Here is a 23,906-nt window from a genome sequence, read left to right as displayed (position 1 = left end):
AAAACCGGTCTGAATGCCAAGTCAGCAGTAGCCTTTTTGGGCACGCGGCACCGCCTCAAATAGGAAATAGTGCGCGGCACCTCAACACAGAGCGGCGAGTTCTCACCTTCCCAAGTGCTATTGAACGTGGGCCAGTTGGCGTTCCACCACCACCTCCGTTGATGGAGAGAGAGTCTTTATTTTTCATATCCAACCAAAATACATAACAAACGGCAGTGATGGCGGTACAGAAAATATGCGTGCACAGTATTCGGTATTAGATAGGAATGATCGATAAGACCGTGAAGGTCATCTAGTCTGATCTAGTCTGATGGTGGAGGCCCCGCCTCCTTATATCTGCCTCGCCGTACGGTAGACGTCAGTTCCAAGTTGCTAGTAACCGCCCAAAGATTGGTGAAGTATTGAAGGCAATCAATGACAATTCTCGATATAGCAGCGGTAATTTAACAAAGTCCTGAAACCCCAAACTTTTTTATTTTGTAATTCCGGACGCTAAATCCAACACGCTAATTGTCCGTAAAAATATTAGCGTTTTCCGACTCCCGGTGTTGGAGTAACAATAGACACTTACGTGACCTTTGACACGGACCAATCAGGTTGCAGCAGGATGTAAACAAAGAACAAGCCCGGGCAAGCTTACTATGAGCTCTTATGGAAAAGGGTTGAAAAATATAGGTTTTTAGCAAAATTACATTGAATTGGGAATAGCTGGCTTTGGTGAATGGTAATAACGTAGAGCTAGTATGTATTTGCAGTGTTATAACCTACAATAAGCATGAATGGTGGCAAGCACGCATCAGCATGGTATGTCCAAATGAATGAATTTCTGACAACTTTTCGGATGAAGCAACTATTGCTGTATTATCCTTAGTCGTATACTATAGGATTGTCGTACCGAATAGCATGTATTAGAGGAATCTTGAGTCAGGATATGTGTGGTATCCATTATGTGGGCTTGGCGTTATATGCGTTCTATTTATGGAATCGACATTCGTGTATAGTACAGTCTACAGTCTGTATCATTATCTAGCAAATTACTGTTACACTGGACACCTGTATGCATATTCAATGATCATATTAATATGATATATGTTAGGCAACATGATCCGTTCCCAGCTGAAATCTAGCTCGTGTGTTGAATCAGGATAAAGGCCGGATAAACACTGTGCTAATAGCCTGTGTAATATGGAGATGGCTACCCAAACCGTTCCTAGTGTGCGCTTTTACCTTGCCCAGAGCCAATAACATGCATGGAAGAATGTAAAATCTGGATAAAGGCATGTGGACTTCCTTGTAGTCATCTGAATTCTCATTTTATTAATAAAATGACATATCTATTATTGTACCAAAAATTGAATCGTGACATAATCTAGATGAAACAATTCTGTGTTTCAAAATGAGTCCAATCTGAAATGCAGTCACACTTGATGCCACAATCGACTTGGTGTGTGTCTAGTTTTATTCCACTCCAGTCTTGTTGCTTGATGGTGTGTAATGTATTGAAATTGTTGAGAGCAATATATATTCAATAATGAGATGAATGGTTGAAATTGGTAGCGGTGATACGTTGCATGAGTCGGACGAGTACGCCTTGATAGGTGCCTGCACAGCAGTATTGCTCTGTAAAATAAACATATTATATATTTTGTGCAGGCTTGATGGATTTCTTTTATGAAGCTGCAGAAAGAGGAAGTCGATGGATAAAACGCAAGAAAATCAAATTTCTGGAAGAAGTATAGAAGCACAAAACAGGAAACTCGTCCAGGAAAATTACAAATTGACAGACAATTATTGCCAGTGAAGCTCAGTTCTCAGAGGAGCATCATAATGTCAAAAGATGCGTAGAAGCTGAAATTTTATGCTAGTCTACATTAAATTCTTTCTGAATTGTCCGACTTATCCTACTGACGTCAAATTTATGGTATTGCTGTAAGCATACTATTAAACAATTGGTTCAGCCACATGTAACTGCTTCATTAAATCACGATTTGGCCATGTAGATATGTGGTTCGTAAAAATGCACCATTTGCATTCATTCATGATTTCTCAAATCTAGAATGATTATTGACTGTCAATAAATCACATACAACTTTGAAAGGATTGATGGATTGTGGTACACTTACTTTTATGCAGGAACTATTCACAGGGAGCATTTCAGATCGAAATATTAGTTAAATATGTGGATAAGTGGATTCGACAAGAAATGCAAGAAAATGATGGAGTTCAGCTATGGTGAGCCAGGCAATGCTATCATGGCAGAAAAGGGAATCACCATTGAGTCTGAAATCAAGAAATTGAATCTAGATTTAAATATTCCTGCACATGATTTACACAACATCAAATGCCTGAGCAAGACTGTTCCACAACAAGAAAGATGGCGAGAGAACGTATTCATATTGAACTGCTGATCGGAAGAATCAAGGAGTATAAAATTTTGTTCGGTGTCATACTATGCAAAATTGTGTATCACACCTAACCAAATACGGACTAATTGCATACTCTAATTCATGATTGAAAATTAAAAATGAATGACGCAACATATTCGGCAATTGTGCAAATTCAGTTCCATTGTGAATATCGTAATGCCTAATAGCATGCTACGGATCGTATTTGCGCGGTGCCAAGGTCAGTCTGTACCAACAGTGCATGTCTAGATATTCCAGTGGTGTGCATTGAAGCTTATTTAGATGCCCAATTTGTTGAATGAACAATTCTCCAGAAGAAAATGTTTTAGGATTATTTGTGTTTGGTGGAATGTTATACAACTGAAGACACCAGATACACCAAAATCTACCTTGAGGCAGGAGTTGATCGGTTGCGAGTACGGTGGAGAGATTGCTTGTCAATCACAATGGAGCTCACTGATGCTGATGCAAATCACAATGTAGTCCTTTTAGCTTCAGGTGCTGGATTGTCTTAATCAATGCATATGCATGAGAGCATATATCAGAACCTAATATGAAAATAAATCATGGTTAAAATATCTATTGCAGGAGTCTCTGAAAAAATGTCTTTTTCCTTACTTACCCTGTCTTACAAGTGCAAGACGAATCAATAATGGATTTTCCGAGAACGTGTATTTCCATTGAGTGTGTTATCTCACTTTTCCGCAAGTTGCGATAACATTGGCTGTTCACTAGAATATTGCTTCCAAAAAGAGTGGATTGTCTCCTCAATCTTTATCCCTAAATCGTGTGCGTAGCGCTCCATGAAATACTTCGAAGCTTTCTCCGCGGTGTTAGAAGAATTGTTCCACTCAAATCCATAAATTCGATAGAATCTCCATAGCTTTCAAGTTTCATAATAAATACACAAAAATTGTGATGTGTGGCAGCAGCTATATTTCATAGTATATATATTTCTGAACATGAGATATGCTTGAAAATTTTGCTCGAGACCTGGAGCCTATGAAATCGTCAAAATATGCATTACCACAATCCTATAGTATAGTATACAACAATCGTCGCTTAATCCGAAAAGTTGTCAAAAACCCGTGTATTTGGACACAGCACGCTGGTGCGTACTTGCCACCATTCATGTTCATCCTAGATTAAAAGCTGCAACTACATACTAGCTCTACGCTATTACTATTCATTAGGGCCAGCCATCCCCAATTCAACGTAATCTTGCTTAAAACCTTCATTTTTCAACCTTTTTCCATAAGAACTCATAGTAAGCTTGCCCGGGCTTGTTCTTTGTTTACATCCTGCTGCAACCTGATTGGTTCGTGTCAAAGGTCACGTAAGTGTCTATTCAGTTCCGCACATCAACAAAACAAGCTGATATCCCCTTTACGCGGAACCGACTGAAGTGTTTGAGTAAGAAACTTGATGACGAATTAAATGCCTTATTTTACTAATGGACTATTCTCACAGCCCGAAAAACCGGTCCGAATGCCAATACGTTATTTTGACCAATTTGTTGCAGTCACTGTGAGTGCGGTTAACCCAGCAAACACAAAACCGTAAAAGGATCATCCGGGATCATCTCGATTAGGTTCTGATTTTCTAAGTGTCGAGGGAATGTCTAAAATACGTAGTAGGATGGTCTTGTGGTTATATTCAATAAGAATAAATTCATACTCGGTGTTGTTCCATCTCATGCATTAGGCTTCGTTATATCCGGTAGTTAACCTAATAATGCAAATTTTCTATCTCTCGCGGGTACAACTAAAATACGTAGAAAGGATGACTTTGTCGGTGCATTCAATCACGATGAATTCTATCCGGTTTTGTTCGATCTCATGCGGCAGCTTCGTTCTATCCATTAGAAAACAATGTTCTCCCTTCGTTTTATTGCGTGAGGATGTCACCGGTGTTGTATATTCGTGTTGTTGCTCTAAGGTCGAATAGTTTTGTTTTCCTCTGATATATATGATCTTCATTATATATATATTCGCTCTTTCGGTAATCTCGCATGTTCAACGAGTATGGTTAATAGTTTTATTCAGATAATAACTAAATAAGTGATATGTTGTACGTTTAGGAATATGATTATCGATGCGTGACTTCTAGAATATTTCGGCGATTCAAATTTTACGTCATCGCGCCATACAAAGATTTGACGCGCAACAGGTCGCAGCCAGGCATAGTTCGCTCTTTCTGTATGGTAAATGCCGTAAATATATAGGAATTGTGACTGACTGAGGTAGCGGGTTAAAGGTATATATGCAGTAGCATATAGCTTATGGGGTATTTCGAATTGCCTGTAGGATATGACGACTAGAGCTGTTTGACTTTCTGCAAAACAGGTGTAGACAACTAAAGAAAAGTTTCAGCTTTTCCAGGTTAGAATTAGAGCTAAACCGTTTTTCCGAATTAGATTACAATTATATTGCTGGCATTTCGCTCTAATTTAGTGAAATTAGACCACTATAATTCGCTTCAAACATCTGAATTACCGGTACCTATACCTACGGTATACCATAATATTTATGCTTGAATTTTCTAGGTATATAAGTCATATAGATACATTCCTGTAGAACACTGATTCATGATTTTATAAAAGTTGGTGCAAGAATGGACATTTTCAACTTGATGTTGATTAATGGAGCAAAATTTGATATTTGAGTGCAATTATACCTCGAATCCAGTGACAAGATTATTAATCGTTGAAACCAAACGCAGCTTGATTATGTTGGCCCAGAGAATTTGGCTAGCCAGGAATATGGTCACAGTAAGATAATATTTTGGGCTATTTTACATGAACTTTCCAACATTTGATTTGATATGTCCACTAAAACAGTTGTTATTCTGCTTTCGAATAAGACCTTAATTGCTGGTTTCAATGGTAACTGTGTTTGTCAAAGGCTGCAAAGGTAATTTCTTTTCCATGTTAGATGTTTATTTGTTTGTTTGTGGTGTTCATGGTGGTGGTTCAACTACACTGGTCATTTTACACCAGGCCGGTTCTTATTATTATTATTCCGTATCTGCCCGATTACCAGTGAACTCGGCACTTAGTGAATTCGGCCGCACAAACTCGGCACTTGGTGAATTCGGCCGTGGTAGATCTCGTAGCGGTACCGGTCACCATGATTGGTTACTGGAATGTTTGCCGGTGAACTTGGCACTTTGAGTGGTTGTCAATGTTGTACGGGGGTCAGGGCATGCGTAGATCACACAGTCACGGCGTGATTAGATCATAGATTGCGTAATTGCGGGAAATAACGCGACGCTCTTCACTTGGTGAACTCGGCCCTTGGAGGAATTGGCACTAGAACACCTTCGCATTAGAAATGCATTTAGTATGAATGAACAGTATCAAAAAGGAAATTTAAACGTGTCGTGGCTCGTGGTAGATCTCGTAATCTTGGTATCCTTCAACCGTGTTATCGAGACACCCTAATCCCAGAGTGGAATCGTCTCTCCAAAGGCAAAAAATAATTTATTTTGACGTGATCATGCGAAACATTTGTTGATGAGGAACACTGGCTTGTCGTGATCGATAAACGAAGAAGCGCCGCTTGATGTTCCACAGTTTTGATCTCACATACAACGCCAAGATCCATCTTCTCAAAACTTACACGACACAGGCCCGTGACTCACGCCATCGATTCCAAGCAGACCGCGCGTGGTCGGCATATGAGCGCTGTGTTATTTCCCGTGTTTACGCAATCCGTGATCTAATCACACCATGACTGCGCGATCTACGGATGCCCTGACCTCCTTACAAGATTGACGAATCACCTGATAATACTATTATTAGTTTGATAATTCATATTAATAGCTGTAAATACACTTCATTTCAAAATTTCCCGAGGGCCGAATTCACCAAGTGCTGAGTTTGTGCGGCCGAATTCACCAAGTGCCGGGTGCATCGGCAACCATCTGCCCACTTACAGCACGGCCCACTCCTAGGCTTTTTAAGACATGGCTATGCGAATCAGATGGCGAGGAGGAGCCTAGATAAACGGCCAACACTTCGGTAGGAATTATGGAGTCGACGTGTCACGCTCGAACCCGCAATTCATTGGTGTTTAGCTATAATGGAACGTACCACTACGTTTCCTCGCCATACCTTGTAAAATGAGACCGTAGCATTTGGCATTTCGTGTGGCAATTGACTTTTGTGTGGAAAATTGTGTTCGTTTTAGAACTTATCCGAAACTTTTATTCCGCCATAGATTGTATATGATAAAACGATATCGGAATTGATCCTAGAAGAATTCCAAAGCAACTCACCACAAAGGAGGATTTAAAGAAGTTTGATGGAAAATTGAATGAAAGCAAAAGCCTTTGCAAGAGATGTGGTATGTTGAATCTGTTTTGGTATTTTTAAATAGGCCTACTTTGTTGTGCCGATAGCAGACGGTATATATAAACGTAAGATGTGGAAGCTATCAAGGTGTTTTTAGAAATTCAGTCAGTCAAAGTGGACGATCGTATTGCTTGGATTATATTTAGGCTTATTTTAGCATCTTTGAGATGCAACTCTAAACGTGGACGGTCATGAACAGTAGGGCTCTTCAAAAATGACTTTTTTTCTCAAATCGTACTGGCTACTTGATAAAATTGTTAGGTTACCTAATTTAAGCCTACAAACAAAATATGGTTCAAATCCAGCCAGTATCCGCTTTGCTACAAGAGAAGAAAGTTCCTATTTATTATATAAAAATGAATAATAAAAAATTTGAAGATTTTCTGTTAACCCCATGAAAGTGTTAGGCTGTCTATAGAAACGATGCTCACCAAATTTGGTTCAATTCCAACCAGTGGAAGCGGAGTTATTGCTGTCGAAAAATTTGGATTTTAATAAAATAGTACTTACGGTGAGCACAACTTTAATAAGTAAACAATGAATCGGTCACCGTAAATACTATTTTATTCAAATCCAAATTTTTCGACGGCAATATCTCCGCTTCCACTGGTTGGAATTGAACCAAATTTGGTGAGCATCGTTTCTATAGACAGCCTAACACTTTCATGGGGTGAAGAGAAAATATTCAAATTTTTATTACCTATTTATTTTTATATAATAAATAGAAACTTTCTTCTCCTGTAGCAAAGCGGTTACTGGCTGGAATTGAACCAAATTTTGTGTTTAGGCTTAAATTAGGTAACCTAACAATTTTATCAAGTAGCCAGAACGATTTGAGAAAAAAAGTCATATTTTAAGAGCCCTAATGTCCATGTCAGAGAAACGTTTTAGGGTAGGCCTACTCATATGTCTCGCAGCGTTCTCTACATAATTGTCAATTGCGATACAAACTGTTTGCTTGTATTGGTAAAGCCATCCAACTTCGAATTGTAAAATGTTGGGAGTCTTGATATCAAATTTTTGAAAGGTGCACTTTGAGAAGATTTCGGAATCTGTCAAATTATACAAAAATTTAGCAAATTCTTTGACATATTTCATCTATTTGGGACTCGATCAACGTAAAAGAATTGGTAATCATTTTATATAATATATTGTATTTGTAGTTGAAGTATAGTAATAATTCTTATGGTTACCGCACTTGTAACGATTCACGGCCATAACTAGAATAATTAGAATGATGTAACTTTCAAATTGTCATGCATTTTGCAACAACATTGTTCTCAATTTTCAAGGTGCTGACCATTCGAGCAAGAATCACCCACCGGTAATTCACGATCCGTAAACGCGGCCGACTGTTTCTCTCCTCAAGCGGAAGCGACAGAGAAGAGGAACGAAGAGAAAAAAGGAGCAGAAATAGCAAGAGTGTGACAAGTCGCGTCCGTTCGCTTTAATGCGTATTTCCATCCGCGAAGTAGTAGGTGGGAAAACTAATGGGCGTTTGGTTAGCGCTTATATAAGGTTGACTCCAGCGCTGTATTTGCTAAATGTTGCTATGAAATAGGGGTGGTGTCATTTGGTATCAATATTGACTATTGAAAGACCATTTGTTAGTGGTCATGGATTTGTTCGGCCAGTATGCAGTAATTTCTGATGGTCACTTCCCGGGCTTCTGTTCTCTAACCCCTCATGATTGTTATTCTGCTTCTAGTAAGACTGTCGATTCTAATGTTTTATCGTATCATTTGTCGGAGGTTTCGCTCGCTTTATTTACAACGTTTTGCTCTCTGCTAGGTCAATTACTGGCTGAGTATCACTACAGCCTAAGAAACTGCACTAATTCTCATTTTAATGTCTTGCTGGTTATCTTGCTGTCAATTCTAATAATTTATTAATGTCTATACCAGTGTCGCCACTCAAATGTTTTGTTCTCTGTACACAATATTATTAGGTCTTCAGCTTTCCATGCAGAGTATCATTCCACTTTCTAGACTTGAGTATATATCTCTCCAACTAGCTGCCAAATAACTGATTCATTTGGATTGTTGAATTGATCATTTTGGACAGAATGTGAAGAAATTTTAGTCAAGAATTCTTTTTGTGTTAGTGGCTGTTTTCAAAGAGTGCTGAAGTAGTCATCGTTGATCTTGATAATCAAGTAGAAGTGACGATTGAAGTCAGTTCTCTAGTCATATATTATTAAAAAATATAATAATAAAACTTGAAAACTTGAGTGGAAATAGTTCAGAATCGAATCCATTTTAGTAAGTATGGGCGAAAAAAATGTAGGAGTCATTCGTTAGTCGCTACCTCTGCCATTTTCGCAGTACGAATGTCTTAGCTATTAATCATCATTTTCATTTTATTTCTGCAGCGTGTTGAAAAGAAAAGGCCGCATGCTGGTTATTTAACTGGCTCATCAGAAGATGAAACCTGATTATAAGGACTGTTTTCACTTTCTTTCTAAAGACATTCGTTCGTTTGTTCGTTTTATTTTTTATAACGGCATTATTGCCAATTCGTTTGAAATTAAATTATCACAAATGTGATTAATATGTAGTAAATAATGTGGTGTGTGTACGCAGCCGTGATCAGGTTAAGCCCATAGTGGTAGAAAACAGGTTATTATATCAGGATCTTCTTCTTCTAACGTAGGATCTACATTCTACTCACCATGTTTGAAGGCTGTAGCATCTGCATAATATTTACATTATTGAAGGACATGGAAAAGACGTTGAATTGAGTCGACACAAAATCCCCCTTTCTACGACCTGCCAAGATCTAATATCTACTATATCGGCTCGGCTTTTCTACATCTTTGGTCTGTACTGTGTTTGCTGGGAAGGCAGTAGTTCTCAACCTTTTTGGGTTCACGCACCCACTCAAAATGGAAAATAGTGCGCGGCACCCTAGCACTTGGAGTAGCCTACCCTGAGCGGCGAGTTTTTTCACTTTATCAAATGCCTTATATATTGAACGTGGGCTATAGTTGGCGTTCCACCGCCGTTGATGGTGAAGTTCCCTCCTTCCCAACCTCGCCGTGCTCACGGTCTCATTACAAAAATGCCCATAGTAAAAATGCCTATACTAAAGACGAATTCAAGGAAGATAATGAAAAGTAGGAAGGGAGCCTAAAAAAAGAAAGATACAAATGTAACATATCGGGCATAAGGCTGAGAAGAATAGCCTACCAGATAGAGAGACCACCATTATCATCACAGCTCAAGGGAGAAGGTAGTGGTGACGATAATGCGCCAGCAACCCGGGCGGCCCTGGTTCGATTCCGCGATAGAGGGTACTCTGGGCTCCTCTTCCACCGCGTCGCTGTTGTTGCGGCGATAGTAGTTGTTATTCGAGGATGCACGGGTGTTGTAGTTGTGCGCTTTTGATTCCGAGGTGAAGTAGTCGTTGAAATTATCGGGAATGTGACCGCAATGGAACTGATACATAAACTTGGCAATTTCTATATTCCTCATATCTTCTGTGTCCAGTGACTAGAACATCTTTTGAGGGATTTATCAGTTTCACATCCAGACCCTCTTGGAGCCTTGGCAATGATACGGAGAATCCGATGTTGTAGTTTTTCCAGCAGGTCAATCGTATTCTTGCAGGCAGCACCCCAGTAAAGAATTCCGTATTTTAACCATGAGTTGGAGAGCACCATCAGAACCCAAATCGGCAGGGAGTGACGGCGGGATAGACCGCACCGGCGCACACCTTCGCATTGTGTCTTATCGCATTGTACATTGTGTGTAACTTGTTCAGATGAGAATTATAACCCAATGAGTGTTGTTAAAAAAAATTGTGTCTGGTCTCTTCATTGTAATGCAATCTTGTAGTGTTTCGGAATGATAATAAAACGAACCGCATATCCCCACACAGAGACATTGTCAACCATCATCGCTCAACGATTAGAGCACTATGGTCTCGCAATCACCCGGGTTCAAATGATATCGGTGAGTGTCACCCTATAACCATACCACTGATAAGATTGCGTCGCATATTCTCTGCATTACTTTTCATTCAGTGCGCACGCCTCTTCTTTACTTCGCCTAGGCCAAGGTGGGTGTCTGAACTTAAAGACTACTCCAAGTTGTTTCGACACCTTCCTATCTTTTCATTGTATCGCAGTTTTGTGGTGTTTTGAAACGATGAAAATTTATTAGAAATGATTGATTGAATCCCACGCCGGAAAAGTGCACACATCAAACTATAATGCGCAACCATGGTCTGTTGTGGAGACCCTTACATGGGAAAAGCCAGATGACAAATAGCGACATCGCATCATCCACCATAGATACTTGAGCTTGAATTTAAACAAAAGTAAAGAATATTTATTGTCCGGTAACCCAAGGAAACGAATTGCAACACTACGGTACACTGAAAGAAATTGGCGCGCAAACAAGAGATCGTATGGAAATGCGAGGTTTCAGATAAAGAATGTGTGTATCTATCAGAAGGCTTTCCATCCGAGTATTGCATCTTTGATTGCTTCAACATATTGGGATGGCACCCAATAAACCCAATACCTGTAAAAATCAAAGTTTAGAAATTGAGATTGCGACAATCCAGTTGTTATTGTTTAAAATTTTGGATTTGAAATAATAGTATTTAAGGTGGGTAGTTCCAATCAATAAAATTACCGAATTTCACATCTTAGATAGCCTACTCTTTTTTTTCAAATCCAAAATTTCGTACTCCAATAACCTCGCTTCTACTAGTTGAGCTAAATTTGTTGTACATCGTTTTTTTTAGGCAACTTTACAATTCCATGGGGTTTACAGTAGGAATTGAGCCAAAATTGGTGTAGGCCTACAGAGTTTTTAACCAACCTGACAATTTTATCGAATAGCCAGTAAAATTTGAAGAATAAAGTCATTTTTGAACAACTCTATTGTACATGGCTGGAGTAACAACCCTCTAAAAACAAGGAAAGAAAATAATACGGTAACCTAACAAATAGATTGAATGATGAAAATATATGAATAAACATATTGAAATGAACCCAAACATTTTCGGCTGACACTCGTCAGGGGTAATCGTCAGCAACTAGTACGTAATTGGAAAGAACATTGTACATCAACAATGACATTGAATTTAGTAGGACCAACAAAAAATCGCGGAGATAGAAATACCTGCTTCTTTCCGTTGGACCAAGTTGCAGTCCTAGAAAATGATATTCCGGATGGCTGTCTATTTTTATTGCCCGCACATCTTTAATCGAAGTAAGCGGAAGCTTTTCCGTCCTGTCTTTGGTACCGATCCACAACTCATCAGTCTCCAATTTAAATGTCAGCCGTACCTTCAAAAATTATAATATTTCAGAAAACAAAAATTTTTCAATCTACAACTGAATAATATATTCATATTGAAATAAAATATTAAAATATTTTCGACCGACAATTGTCAGGGGTAATCGTAAGCAAGTAGCAGAGAATTGAAAAGAACATTGTTTACGCTATTGGGGAATTTTATGCCCAAAACATTCTCATTTTTTCAGATAAGTGCCAACGGGAGCAGACTTGGAGAATTAGAAAATCTTCAGCTTTTCCAAATTAGAGTAGAATTAGAATTATACCCACACAGCTAATTCCAAATTACATTAAAATTAGAATTATAACTACACAGTTTTTAGAATTCAGTTTACAGAATTCGCAAAAAACTTGGACATTGAACCAAGTTCCGTTAATACAGACTCGTACTTCATTCTTATCAGCATGAGAATAGCAAATGCGTGTACAGCAAGCTTGGCTCATTACACACTATACAGTTCTCCAGTAGCATTTACAGAAAACTGGAAATTAGACCAGCAGTAAAATGAGTGCATAGAAAGATTTCACAAATTAAATTTGTCACAAAATCAATATGATTTGAAACGAATGGGTTAGTTACGCAGATTAATTTTGTAGTTCAAACATATCTGGCAGACCGTCGATACAGAACACACTTGATGTTAGTATTTGTGCAAAGTTGACGTCAAAGTGTAGTGTACTCATAGTGGTAGGGTTACCATATTTTCGGAATCTGAAAAGAGGACATCTTTTGCAAAATTTTCAGACTCACAAGAGCGGAGTAAAATCCGGTAAAATAAGTAAATTTATTCCGAGTTTGTAGTTGGTTGACAAAAACAAAGGTCATCACTTTCATTCGACACTAAATTCACCCACTTTTAACTTAAATTTAGTGTTTAGTGTTGACTTAAAAGTCTAATTTTCACATACGTTTAACCGAAATTAAAAAAAAAAAAACTTCGCAAAAAGAGGACATTCGGGCGTCCTTCGAGGACACTTTAAAAAAAGTCAAAAAGAGTACGAATCCTCTTGAAAGAGGACGGCAGGTAACCCTACTGAGTGGGTTTCGAACAAAATTATGTTGGGGTTATATCGATGTCTCAACATCAACAGTTCAACACAAATGCATGAATTAAAATATTCACCACAAAGAGTTCGCTCAAAATTTCAAGAGCACGCAATGGAAGATTTCCATCACACCATACCTTGTTGCTTTTCATATTCACCAACCCTTTCAAAGGGAAAGATGGTAAGACTTCTTGACCGTTGACGTATCCTGGCATTGCATCATCTGGGATACCCTTTTCTATTATCTGAAGGGAAGGAAATCAATTGCTGTGTTAGAAGTTATGAATACGACTCCACGGATCTACTATTAGCTGATATAGAGATCAGTACTGTGGATATAGTCAGATATCATTACCCCCATACATCATGTCTGGAGCATGTCTGGGTTCATTCAGCGTGCATATATCAAGTACAGACCATGCATATATGTGCACTATTTGTATCTGGACATGCTACAGAGTTGATATCTAACCATTGCCATTCCTAGGCAAATATCGAGTGACTTATCATTAAAAACCACTAGAATGAAGAGTTATGGAAGTAGGTTTCTGCAGGGTTGTAATGACATGACCCTGGTTGCAATTTTTCGATGATTCGAGTGATTTTCTCAAAACCGGAAAATGATACGACGTGACTTGAACCGCGTTGTGTATCGACTCGGCCACTTAGGCCAAGAAAAGGCCCTGTGGATATAAAGCTGTATCAGCTATATCACCCTGTGGATATAAAGCTGTATCAGCTGTATCACAGCTGTATCAGTTGTATCGCAGCCGTATCATTAAATATCGAAAATTTTCGCGCTTAACGCTGACTCACTAAACAGTACAACAATAATTTCATGGCAAAAGCGAACAACGTGATGGGGGAGTGTTTATCACCCTATAGGAGCCCAAGACTATAGGAGACCTCCAACGGGAATCGAACCCTGTTCGTCTGCGTGCTGGGCGCTTATCGTAACCACTACACTATCTCCCCCGCTAGCTTTATATCCACAGGGTGATACAGCTGATACAGCTTTATATCCACAGGGTGAGACAGCTGATACAGCTTTATATCCACACGGTGATACAGCTGATACAGCTTTATATCCACAGGGCCCCTAGAAAATGTATTTTATCTGTTTATATAAACATGCTAAGAATGATAAAAGTGAGTATATTATGAATGCGAGGCCTTCTACATCACTCAAGTGTTTCAAAAAAGAGTTAAACCTGACTTGAACTCGATAATGAACAGTAAACACTATGACCTGGACTCGGACCTCAAGACTATGACTCGGACTTGACTAGAGTCGAAATTGTAAAAGTAACATTGACTTGTGACTCAGAACTCGGTTACAATACAACCATGGTTTTTGCTGGAACTTGCGCACCGGGCAGTTGAAAACTATCATATTCTAGGATAATTGATGAGAAGTTGCGTCTTGCTGATAAGATAGACGCAGGGTTGCAATGACTCGAGTCATGACTCGACTCGAGTCACGATTTTCTGATGACTCGACTTGACTCGAGTCATTTTCTCAAAATACCGAAATGACTCGACTCGAGTCAATCTGTGTATTGACTCGACTTGGACTCGAGTCATTGCGCATGACTCGAGACTCAGACGGCCAAGACCGAGATTTCATTGTATTTTCGAATAGAAATAAAGTAAGTAAAGTAACCACACTCTTGGGATTTCGTCTATTGGTACTGGTACTTGAAAATGCGAGCAAAAACTGCTAAAAGGGAGGAAAATTAGTGTATCATACATTCGAACCATTCGATATCACCAAATAGAGCTATAAAAAGTGGGATTAACAAAACTTCAACTGGAAACTGAGCAGTCAACACAATGACTTGAACTCGGACTGGAGTCATTATACCATGACTTGGACTCGACACTCGACCCACTGCTCGATGACTTGGACTCGGACTTGACTCGGTGGTGAAGTAAAAATGACTCGACTTGACTCGAGTCAAAACTATAAAAGTGAGATTGACTTGTGACTCGGAGCCATGTGACTTGGTTACAGCCCTGGATAGACGTCATCTTACGGTGGAGTGCGGCTTCACAGTACACAATGATTCCCCTTCATTTTTTGAACTTGATCCGGACGGGCCGGAGTCTTCTTTTTCAACTGTATCCACAGTCATGACATCAACAAGTTTTGAGCCGATGACCATCATTTTTACACCATTCGTAACGCCACTCTCGCGTAGAGTTTTTGCATCCTTCAACATACCTGCGTAAAACAACAGTAATCGATCACAAAAGTGTAAAATTAATCAGAATAATTTACATACCTCTGTACATAAGCTTTTGCATAGGAGGTGGCACTTTCGTCAATGTATGGATATGGTGTTTCAACGAAGATACTTTATCATTTAAGGGCCATTCGATTTTGTGCTTGGCCTTATTATAAACTAATGTGAATGTTACTTTCTCGGTAAGATCAATTTCACACGGAACATCAGACGTTTGCATAGCTGGATCGCTTCCATTTTTTTCGGAAATCTCCATGGCATTATCTCCACTCTTCATATCAGGATTGCACTTTGTGACCTCGTCATGTTTGATTTCGCCCTGTGGATCTGAAGTGGCTGCATCGCTCATCGTAATTTACGAAAACTTAAAAAAGCTATATATACCGGTATTGAGAGGAACAAACCGATATAAAGGTAGTCTTATACCGTCCGTAATCAGGGTGATGTGGTAAGCTTTATAAACTAATCTGCGTTCTGCATGACAGCATGATTTTCGGCGAACACTAAACGGCGAAACGAGCGGATCACTCAACAGGCAGAACTTGCGATAGACTTTAGGCGGTACAGAACTTCAGGAATAATATATTCTCATTGAAATCAACCCGAATAATTTTGGCTGACATTCGTCATGGGTAATCGTCAGCCACCAGTAGAGAATTGAAAGGAACATTATGTTTCAACAATCTTATCCGTTATCACTTATCTGAACTTTCAATACTAAACGGAGGAGCCTAGGCCAAGGTGGGTCTCTGATTCCAGAGACTACTCCAAGTCGCATCGACAACTTCCTATCTTTTCATTGTATCGCATTTTGTGGTGTATTGAACTGATAAAAATTGATAATAAACCAATGATGATGATGAGCGCGATTTTGTCATGGTTCACCCGGTGCGCTTTCTAGTATTCCAAAATCCGCCTGTTCTGCGGTCCGCTTGTGCCGTTGCGATTTTATCAGTCTCCCCGGTCCGCCGTTTAGTATTGCAAGTTCCTCTGTTTACTATTTTTTTCAAATGAGGGGAAACAGGAAACTTGCAACTCAGCGCTATGGGAGCCGTACGTAGGGGGGCCATGGGCATGACCCACAGGCTGAGAAGTGGGAACCTCTGCTTTCTATGCTGTCGAAAAATGCTGAATTCCTATAATGTACAATCACAATGGTGTTATAGATATTTCGAAATTATACTATATTACACCTTTCCTAAACGAGAAATGCTGATCGAGTGATCTTTATTATTTTATATTGTGTTCCAAGCATATATGAAGACTTAGTATAATGAAGCTCTTTTCGGTAACCACGCTGGTGTCTGTGATCGTCGCCGCTTACATTTGCCATACTGTTTACATAATATATGGCATTTGGAATCCACCATCATGTCCATCAGCTGGAAAGGCTCAATGTTTTTTGCCTTACAAACCACCCACTGGAACCTCATGGAATGTAAGTATATTACTGATCGTTTTCCTTACCCAATGGTATAGTTGATGGCCAAAGCAGGGCTGTAAGACTTGCAGGTTTTCGTTGACTCGACTTGATTCAAGTCATTTTCTTAAAAAATGTGTCTATTGACTCGCCATATTCTATATTATAGCTCATTCAAGTCTCATATATCAGGGCCGATAATTGAAAAATAGGCCCATAAACCATCTTTTATCTGTTTGAATAAGCATGTTTAGAGTGAGAAAAATGAGTATATTATGAGTCCAAGGCCTTCGATGTCACCCAAGAGTATCACACAAGTCAGTTGAACCTGACTTGAACTCGATATGGAACAGTAAATATATGACTTGGACTCAGACTCAAGTCTTAACTCTCTGACTCAGTCTCGATCCCTCGCTCGGACTTGACTCGGTGGTGAATTCACAATGACTCGAGTCAGAACTATCTCAAATTGACTTGAGACTGCGAACCTCATGACTTGGTTACTACAACCCCGGGTTAAAGTGCCGATAAGTAATGGTGCATCTGGAAATTGTCAGGGCAACCACTTTTCAGATATTTAATTCCATCTTGACTCATTTTTTTATCATTAGTACGGTACCGTAAATAATTTCATTGCGGATGAGCACTTTCTATATTAGACATTATATTGTATCAATACAATGTAACACAAGGACAGTTTCAATAAAATGATGTTGATGATGGTTAATACATAGGCCTACCTACTTATATAAACCTTTATTACATGTTCTAGGCCTCGGTGAGTGTTGGATTGAATGGACGACAGTGTACTCGCAAGTCATTTTGACACCTTCCTATCTTTTCATTCCATCGCAATCTTGTGGTGCCTTGAATTGTAAGAAATGATGAATAAACAAACAATCATATTAATTGACATGTCAACTTTTTTATCGTTATGCTTATGATCAATTTAAATTTGATGAACACTAATATTGAAATAATGCAGGCTACTAATAATTAGGGCTGAAGTTATTCGAGTACCCAAGTGATTCGATGCCGATTGCCAAAAATTTTGCTGTCATAAGAGAAGAGTATTGGTAATTGAAAAGTTCAAATATGCACCTTTTATGCAGCTAGAATAAAAACGATGGCATTTCGACACATTTAAGTTAGTTTCTGATAGTTATTACGACCATACTCGTTTTATTTTACTTTTTGACAATAGTGTGGATTGATTGTTTTCACTGATTAAATAGTTGCGTTGCCTAAAAATACACTTCACACCAAATTGGGCTCAATTCCAACTAGTAGAAGCCGACGCAGAGTCAATTGAAATTTTTGAGTTTATAAAAAAATGATTGAAATTTTTTTTTCAAATTTTACTGTCAACCTCGTGAAATTGTTAAGTTGTCTGAAAGAATGATGCATACAATTTTTGCTCACTTTCTACCGGTAGAGGCTAAGTTATGGCAGTTGGAAGTTTTGGATTTGCAAATATAAGCCTAGCATTGACGGCGGTTGGCGGGTAACCCTAGAATTATTAATGAAAAACTAGAATAACTTCGCTTCTACGGGTCGTAATTGTGTCAAATTTGTTTTGCGTTGCTTTTGTAGACAACTCAACAATTTCGTGGGGTTGGCAGTAAAATTTGAAATATTTTATAATTAATTCAAATATTTTGATTGGATCTACGTCTGCTTCTACTGGTTGGAATTGAGCCAAATTTGGCGTAGTGTCTCGTTTTTTCAGGCCACCGAACAATCTAATCAGTGAATCCCCGGAATCCTGAAAAAAAAGCTATTTTTCAACAATGCGCAGCTGTGTAGCCTACTACATGTTTCAGATACCCCGATACGACCAATCTAGGTTTATAGCGTTTACCGAGAAGAGAAAGGGCCTATTTCACATTTCATAATTCTGAGAAAATTGAATTTAAAGATTCTACGTATTCATTATGGAAAGATCTCAAAGCTTTTTCTGTTATTAGTTCTTTGATTTTTCTTATCAATCAACTTACTCTTGGAACAAATATCCATTTTAAAACCAATCAGTCTGTCGGCCTGTTTTTCCTCCCCGAATCGACTTAGGCCTTGATTAACGGTCAATAATATGCTGGGACATGGGCCCATTTGACTCAATATTAGGACATAGGCCCTTGTGTCCATTCTTTTTAATCCGTCTTTTTAGACATTATGATGCTGTATTTTATGAACAATGGCAGTTGACTATTGAAACAAGTGTATTTTCACATTTTTGACATTCACATGACATTAATACTGATACCTGGTGTTTTGAAAGTTCATTTCCCCCGGAATGCTTTTAGCTGCTCAAATCAATGTGAGTGGTATTTTCCAAACCCTTGCTAGATTGCTCTTTCTATAACTGAAATATTAGATAGCGTTCATTGTTTCTCATTAACTGAAATCAAAAATTCAATTGTCTGTCACAATGCATCAACGATAAGATGGGCGTATGTCCAATTAATTACTTTAAGCAAGGTGATGGGAAAGGACATAGGCCCATTCTATTCTCAAATGCAATCAAAACTATTCGGCCATCAAGTATCAATATATGAGAAGGTCTCATTACCGTCTGAAATATCTGTATCCATATATTAGAAAACTCCAAAACAATGAAATTATGAAAAATGGACATGGGCCCTTTCTATTCTCGGCGAATGATAGACTTCCGAGGTGTGGAAAAAGTACTGAAACTTTAATTCTCATTCATATTATAACGCTAAGTGGAAAGGGGGCACATAATATGACTACTCAAAACTATTTGTCTCTCACTATTCCACTTGATCCATTACAATTAATACTCGATTCAGATGTGATTATTTGAATTATTGTGTTAACTAATGACAAGTTATTTGTATCTTTACAGCTCAATGTTTATTGTACGAAAAAGAAGAAGCTGGATTCAATTTCAACACTGAAACCGATATGGAGTGTGAAAGATATCGATTTTCAGAAGCAATATGATGAGTATGTTAGGAATTCAAATCAGTATTGTGTTCCCAATATGATGGCTAAAATAATCTTACATTTCAAGAACGGTCGAGGTAGAATTACCGAAGACAAAGAAGCTATCCACAAATCTTTATATCCACGTTGTGCTCCATGAGCAAGGTCGACTTCAATCGGGAGATTATTCAAACACGAAATTATTTCAATTGACCAAGTATTCCAAAGCCGTGAAATTCTTCAAATTAGTATCGGATGGCAACGATGTGAGAATGGTCTCGTTCGTCATTATTACGCGGCCGTATCATAGCTGTTCTGTATCGTTTTATAGACGGAATCTAGCCCAAAAAGTGAGATGGTATTGCACTGGCGGAGCAAAATGAACGTGAATGTTGTGCATCCACCTTTCCGATTCATCAAGAACGATTTCCCGATGGATATTGCGATGCATATTAAGTGAGTGTTATCTTGTGATAAATTGTTGTGTTGCGGTTTACTAGTGGGTTGTAATGACACGTCTCGAGTCAGCCTTGACTCGTGATATTACGTTGACCCGAGTCATTTTCTTGGAAATGCAAAATGACTCGAGTCAACGTAAAATCACGAGTCGACTCGACATATTCTACATGACTATAAAAATTTCAAATATTTTTATATTAAAATCAAAATTTTCAAACTTCTATAGCTTCTCATCTACCAGTTGGAATTGAGCCAAATTTGGTGTGCAATGTTTCTCTAGTCCACCTAACATTTTTATCAAATAGCCGCAAAAATTTGAAATTTTTTTTTTTCAACAATCCCAGTAAACATGCGTTGAATACTTTGATTTCAGGCAAACAAAGTATGGATCTTATCTTCCAATTCTATTTATTGATGAATTATCACTGTTAAAGAGCGACTTGAAGGTATGTTATTTTGAATAATACATATCCATATTGAAATAAACCTATATATTTTCGGCTGACACTCGTCAGGGGTAATCGTCAGCAACTACTAGAGAATGGTTTTTTTTTCTGGGTGAAGTTTAACCGTCACGTTATTCTCTTGTGTTTCAAGGAAATTAAAAGCGACATGACAAACGTCTCGTTGGATATTTCATATTCGGCAATATCAATCGGAAAATTGCGGCTATGGACTACACTCTTGAACTCGCTGACTGCTATGCAAGATTTAGGTAATATTACACTAATTTTCATTGCTTATTTATCAAAGTCTTTAATTGATTCATGTAATGTTATAGGATTCACAGAAGAAGATACCGAAGAAGTCCGCGGGATCTTCACGGACACCAACATTTATTTCCTTGCAGCAACATTCTTTGTTTCTACCTTTCATGTAAGCTCACCAAGTGACAGTGATGCGCTCTATAGTCGATACCAGTGGTGTCCAAACTTTTTCAACTGGTGGCACACTATAAATATTGTAAAACCCTCGCGGCACATTTTCAAAAGAGGAAATTTTCCTCAAAAAATTTATTCTCGCATAGTAATGAGATGGATGGCAAGTACAAACCAGGGATATCTAGTCTAGAACTCCCTAGATATCTCTGATACAAACATATACGACTTGAAAGGTTGTATTTTTGACAAACATACCCGCATTTCATCACCAATTCCAGGCATTCTCGTTCACAGCTTTCTATTTTACTTCAACATAATAACCATGTTCACATATGCTTGATTAGGCTTATGAATGGATTAACTCTGAGGTGATCAGTAACAAAGTACTTGTTTCGAGTACTCAACCACGCCTTCTTCTCACCACTTGCTCAATTGGTTTTGATGCTAGACTATCTTTTCAGGACAGTTTTCAGGCAGACAAGCTAAGCTACTTGGAATTCACTATAATAATATTTGTTCTTATAGTAATATATGACTTTACTACTGCTGTCAATCATGACTACTTTGAGCACAGCTTGATGTGCTAGTTTTATCAAAATACTTTTACTTTCGATTGCTTGACGTTTATGAATATATCAACTGAGATCTGAATAAATAATACCCCCAAAATAGGTAAACGCTTTGGGAAACCCTGGTTTATTCTTGTCATTCTGTTTCTGCAGATTTTGTTCGATTTTTTGGCATTCAAACATGATATTGACTTCTGGAGAAAGCGGGATTCCATGACTGGATTATCTTTCAACACTGTAGTATACAGGTGACGTATCAACTTATTGTTATCTGTGCAAATGTCTGATTCCTGCTCTTGGTTCAGATGCGTCAGCACGATCATAATTTTCTTATACTTGATGAACGAAAAGACGAGCTATCTTGTGTTGATTCCTGCCGGGATCGGAAGTGTAATAGAGCTCTGGAAAGTGACCCGCGCGTTGAAAATTAAGGTCACTAGAAATGGCTGGAGGTTTCAAATTCATGTTGGCGATCACAGCCGAGATGAACAAACGACGGAAAATTATGATCACCAGGTTGATGCGATGTACATTTAAAACGTGGCTGGAATAATAAGCGATATCTTTGATTACAGGCCATACAGTACTTGTCGTATGTCCTTTATCCGTTGGTTGCTCTTGGTGCTATATATTCTCTCTTCTATGTACCGCACAAAAGGTGAGTATGGACTCTACCTAAACCTTCCCTAACCAGAGTTTGACTAGAAAATATTTGGCTTTTCCAAATCAAATTAGAATTATAAGAATGCAGTTTTATTCAAATTGGATTAGAATTACTGAATTTACATTAACTTGGAAATTAAATCAAGTTTAATTCATATTAAATTGTATTTCATTCTCGTAATGACTTGATTCACGACTCGACTCGAGTCACGATTATGCGATGACTCGACTTGACCCTAGTCATTTTCATTGCGCATTACTCGAGACTCAGACGGCCACGACCGACATTTCATTGTAATTTCGAAGAATAGTAAATTAGCCATATTGGGATTTCGTCTAATGGTACTGGTACTTGAAAATGCGACCAGAAACAGCTAAAAGAGAGGAAAATGAGTATAATATAAATGCAAACCATTCGATATCGCCAAACAGAGTTAGACAAAGTGGGTTTAACAAGACTGGAGCTGGAAACCGAGCAGGCAGCACAATGACTTGGACTCGGTCTCGAGTCATAATACCCTAATTTGCACTTGACCCTCTGCTCGCTGACTAGGACTCAAACTTGAGTCGGTGGTGAATTGATAATGACTCGAGTCAAAACTATAAAAGTGAGATTGCCTTGTGACTCGGAACCTTGTGACCACATTTCGCTCTAATTATTCTAATTAGGCAACTAGAATTATCTAGTTTTCCAAGTCTAATCCTAATATTGTGAATCACGATGTTCCAAATTATGTCTGAGGGGTTAAATTCCGCTCAGATTATCTCTCGTATTGTTTAACTGCACTTGATGAACAAGGACCATTTTTTCAGTTGGTATTCCTGGTTGATAAATAGCCTTGCGAACGGTGAGAAAAATCTAGTTTTATGCGAAACATCATTAATTACACTATCATTCTTTTCTGCAGGAGTCTATGCTTTTGGATTTCTGTTCATGCTGCCTCAACTTTTTATAAATTATAAAATGAAGTCTGTTGCACATTTACCGTGGAAGGCGTTCACTTATAAGGTTAGTGTGTGAATTCCTTAACTGTAAACTATGTTAAAATATTCGAATTATGACAGGCATTCAACACCTTTATCGACGATGTCTTTGCTTTCATCATAAAGATGCCGACAAGCCATCGTATAGCGTGCTTTCGAGATGATATTGTATTTTTTTGCTATCTTTATCAGAGATGGTGAGTCATTGTTGAATATACGTCACTGTGCCTTACTTTAACAATACCTATTGTTTCAACAGGTTATACCCTGTCGATAAGTCAAGAGTGAATGAATTTGGAATTTCCTATGAGGATGAGGACAAAAAGAAAAAGTGAAGCACAGATTCAAATTCATGTTCACACTTTGTCATATATTATTTGTAATTTACCAGTGTATGTAGCAATCTGTTTCAGCTCTCCGTTGCGTCAGTAGCTGTGTTAGGACTACTACGAATGTTTGTCTAATAGTCCACAGAGAAATAAATTTGTATGGTAAAGGGCATGCTACGATTTTCGACGATACACTGGAAAAGAATGTCATATCGAAGAAGTGAGAGTGCTCCAAGAGAAGATGCTCAGATTATACTCATACTATGAGCAACAGCGGCGTTAATCGCCTGATTG

The 23,906-nt window shown here is 38.4% G+C and overlaps 3 protein-coding genes and 3 long non-coding RNA genes across 6 annotated transcripts in view; 4 read left to right on the top strand and 2 right to left on the bottom strand.

Moving 5' to 3' along the window:
* LOC145457194 (FACT complex subunit SPT16-like) overlaps nt 1-23,906 on the top strand; it is a 284,951-nt gene that overhangs the window by 246,740 nt on the left and 14,305 nt on the right. The window lies entirely within an intron of this gene.
* On the top strand, nt 568-2,097 carry LOC145457784 (uncharacterized). The gene is made up of 2 exons (XR_013920972.1): nt 568-804; nt 1,654-2,097. It is a non-coding gene; the product is annotated as an uncharacterized LOC145457784 (long non-coding RNA).
* On the bottom strand, nt 1,298-3,749 carry LOC145457783 (uncharacterized). Its single transcript, XR_013920971.1, has 3 exons — nt 3,028-3,749; nt 2,795-2,953; nt 1,298-1,620 (listed from the first exon to the last, which is right to left on the bottom strand). It is a non-coding gene; the product is annotated as an uncharacterized LOC145457783 (long non-coding RNA).
* On the top strand, nt 5,324-9,305 carry LOC145457600 (uncharacterized). Its single transcript, XR_013920934.1, has 2 exons — nt 5,324-6,751; nt 8,052-9,305. It is a non-coding gene; the product is annotated as an uncharacterized LOC145457600 (long non-coding RNA).
* LOC145457203 (ubiquitin domain-containing protein UBFD1-like) lies at nt 11,069-15,863 on the bottom strand. Its single transcript, XM_080335385.1, has 5 exons — nt 15,401-15,863; nt 15,152-15,339; nt 13,253-13,360; nt 11,892-12,058; nt 11,069-11,285 (listed from the first exon to the last, which is right to left on the bottom strand). Exons 1-5 carry the CDS (start codon nt 15,708-15,710, stop codon nt 11,210-11,212), a joined length of 849 nt encoding a protein of 282 aa, XP_080191511.1. The 5' UTR covers nt 15,711-15,863; the 3' UTR covers nt 11,069-11,209.
* Nucleotides 16,582-23,782, top strand: LOC145457197 (lipid scramblase CLPTM1L-like). The gene is made up of 14 exons (XM_080335377.1): nt 16,582-16,799; nt 19,648-19,748; nt 19,816-19,993; nt 20,059-20,183; nt 20,560-20,632; nt 20,784-20,901; nt 20,968-21,062; nt 21,790-21,884; nt 21,942-22,152; nt 22,212-22,294; nt 23,113-23,147; nt 23,208-23,308; nt 23,365-23,480; nt 23,543-23,782. Exons 1-14 carry the CDS (start codon nt 16,635-16,637, stop codon nt 23,616-23,618), a joined length of 1,572 nt encoding a protein of 523 aa, XP_080191503.1. The 5' UTR covers nt 16,582-16,634; the 3' UTR covers nt 23,619-23,782.

This window comes from Botryllus schlosseri, chromosome 15 (genome assembly GCF_051294905.1).
Source record: "Botryllus schlosseri isolate E-star chromosome 15, Bs_hap1, whole genome shotgun sequence".
Classification (NCBI taxonomy): domain Eukaryota; kingdom Metazoa; phylum Chordata; class Ascidiacea; order Stolidobranchia; family Styelidae; genus Botryllus; species Botryllus schlosseri.
This window is presented reverse-complemented; position numbering and strand designations above follow the sequence as displayed.

Coding starts and splice junctions, on each gene's coding strand:
- LOC145457203 (XM_080335385.1), bottom strand. CDS start 15,710: ATGAGCGATGCAGCCACTTCAGATCCACAGGGCGAAATCAAACATGAC. Junction 12,059..13,252: donor TGAATATGAAAAGCAACAAG/GTATGGTGTGAT, acceptor TAATTTTTGAAG/GTACGGCTGACATTTAAATT. Junction 11,286..11,891: donor GGTCCAACGGAAAGAAGCAG/GTATTTCTATCT, acceptor TGATTTTTACAG/GTATTGGGTTTATTGGGTGC.
- LOC145457197 (XM_080335377.1), top strand. CDS start 16,635: ATGAAGCTCTTTTCGGTAACCACGCTGGTGTCTGTGATCGTCGCCGCT. Junction 21,885..21,941: donor TTCAACACTGTAGTATACAG/GTGACGTATCAA, acceptor CTCTTGGTTCAG/ATGCGTCAGCACGATCATAA. Junction 23,481..23,542: donor TGCTATCTTTATCAGAGATG/GTGAGTCATTGT, acceptor TTGTTTCAACAG/GTTATACCCTGTCGATAAGT.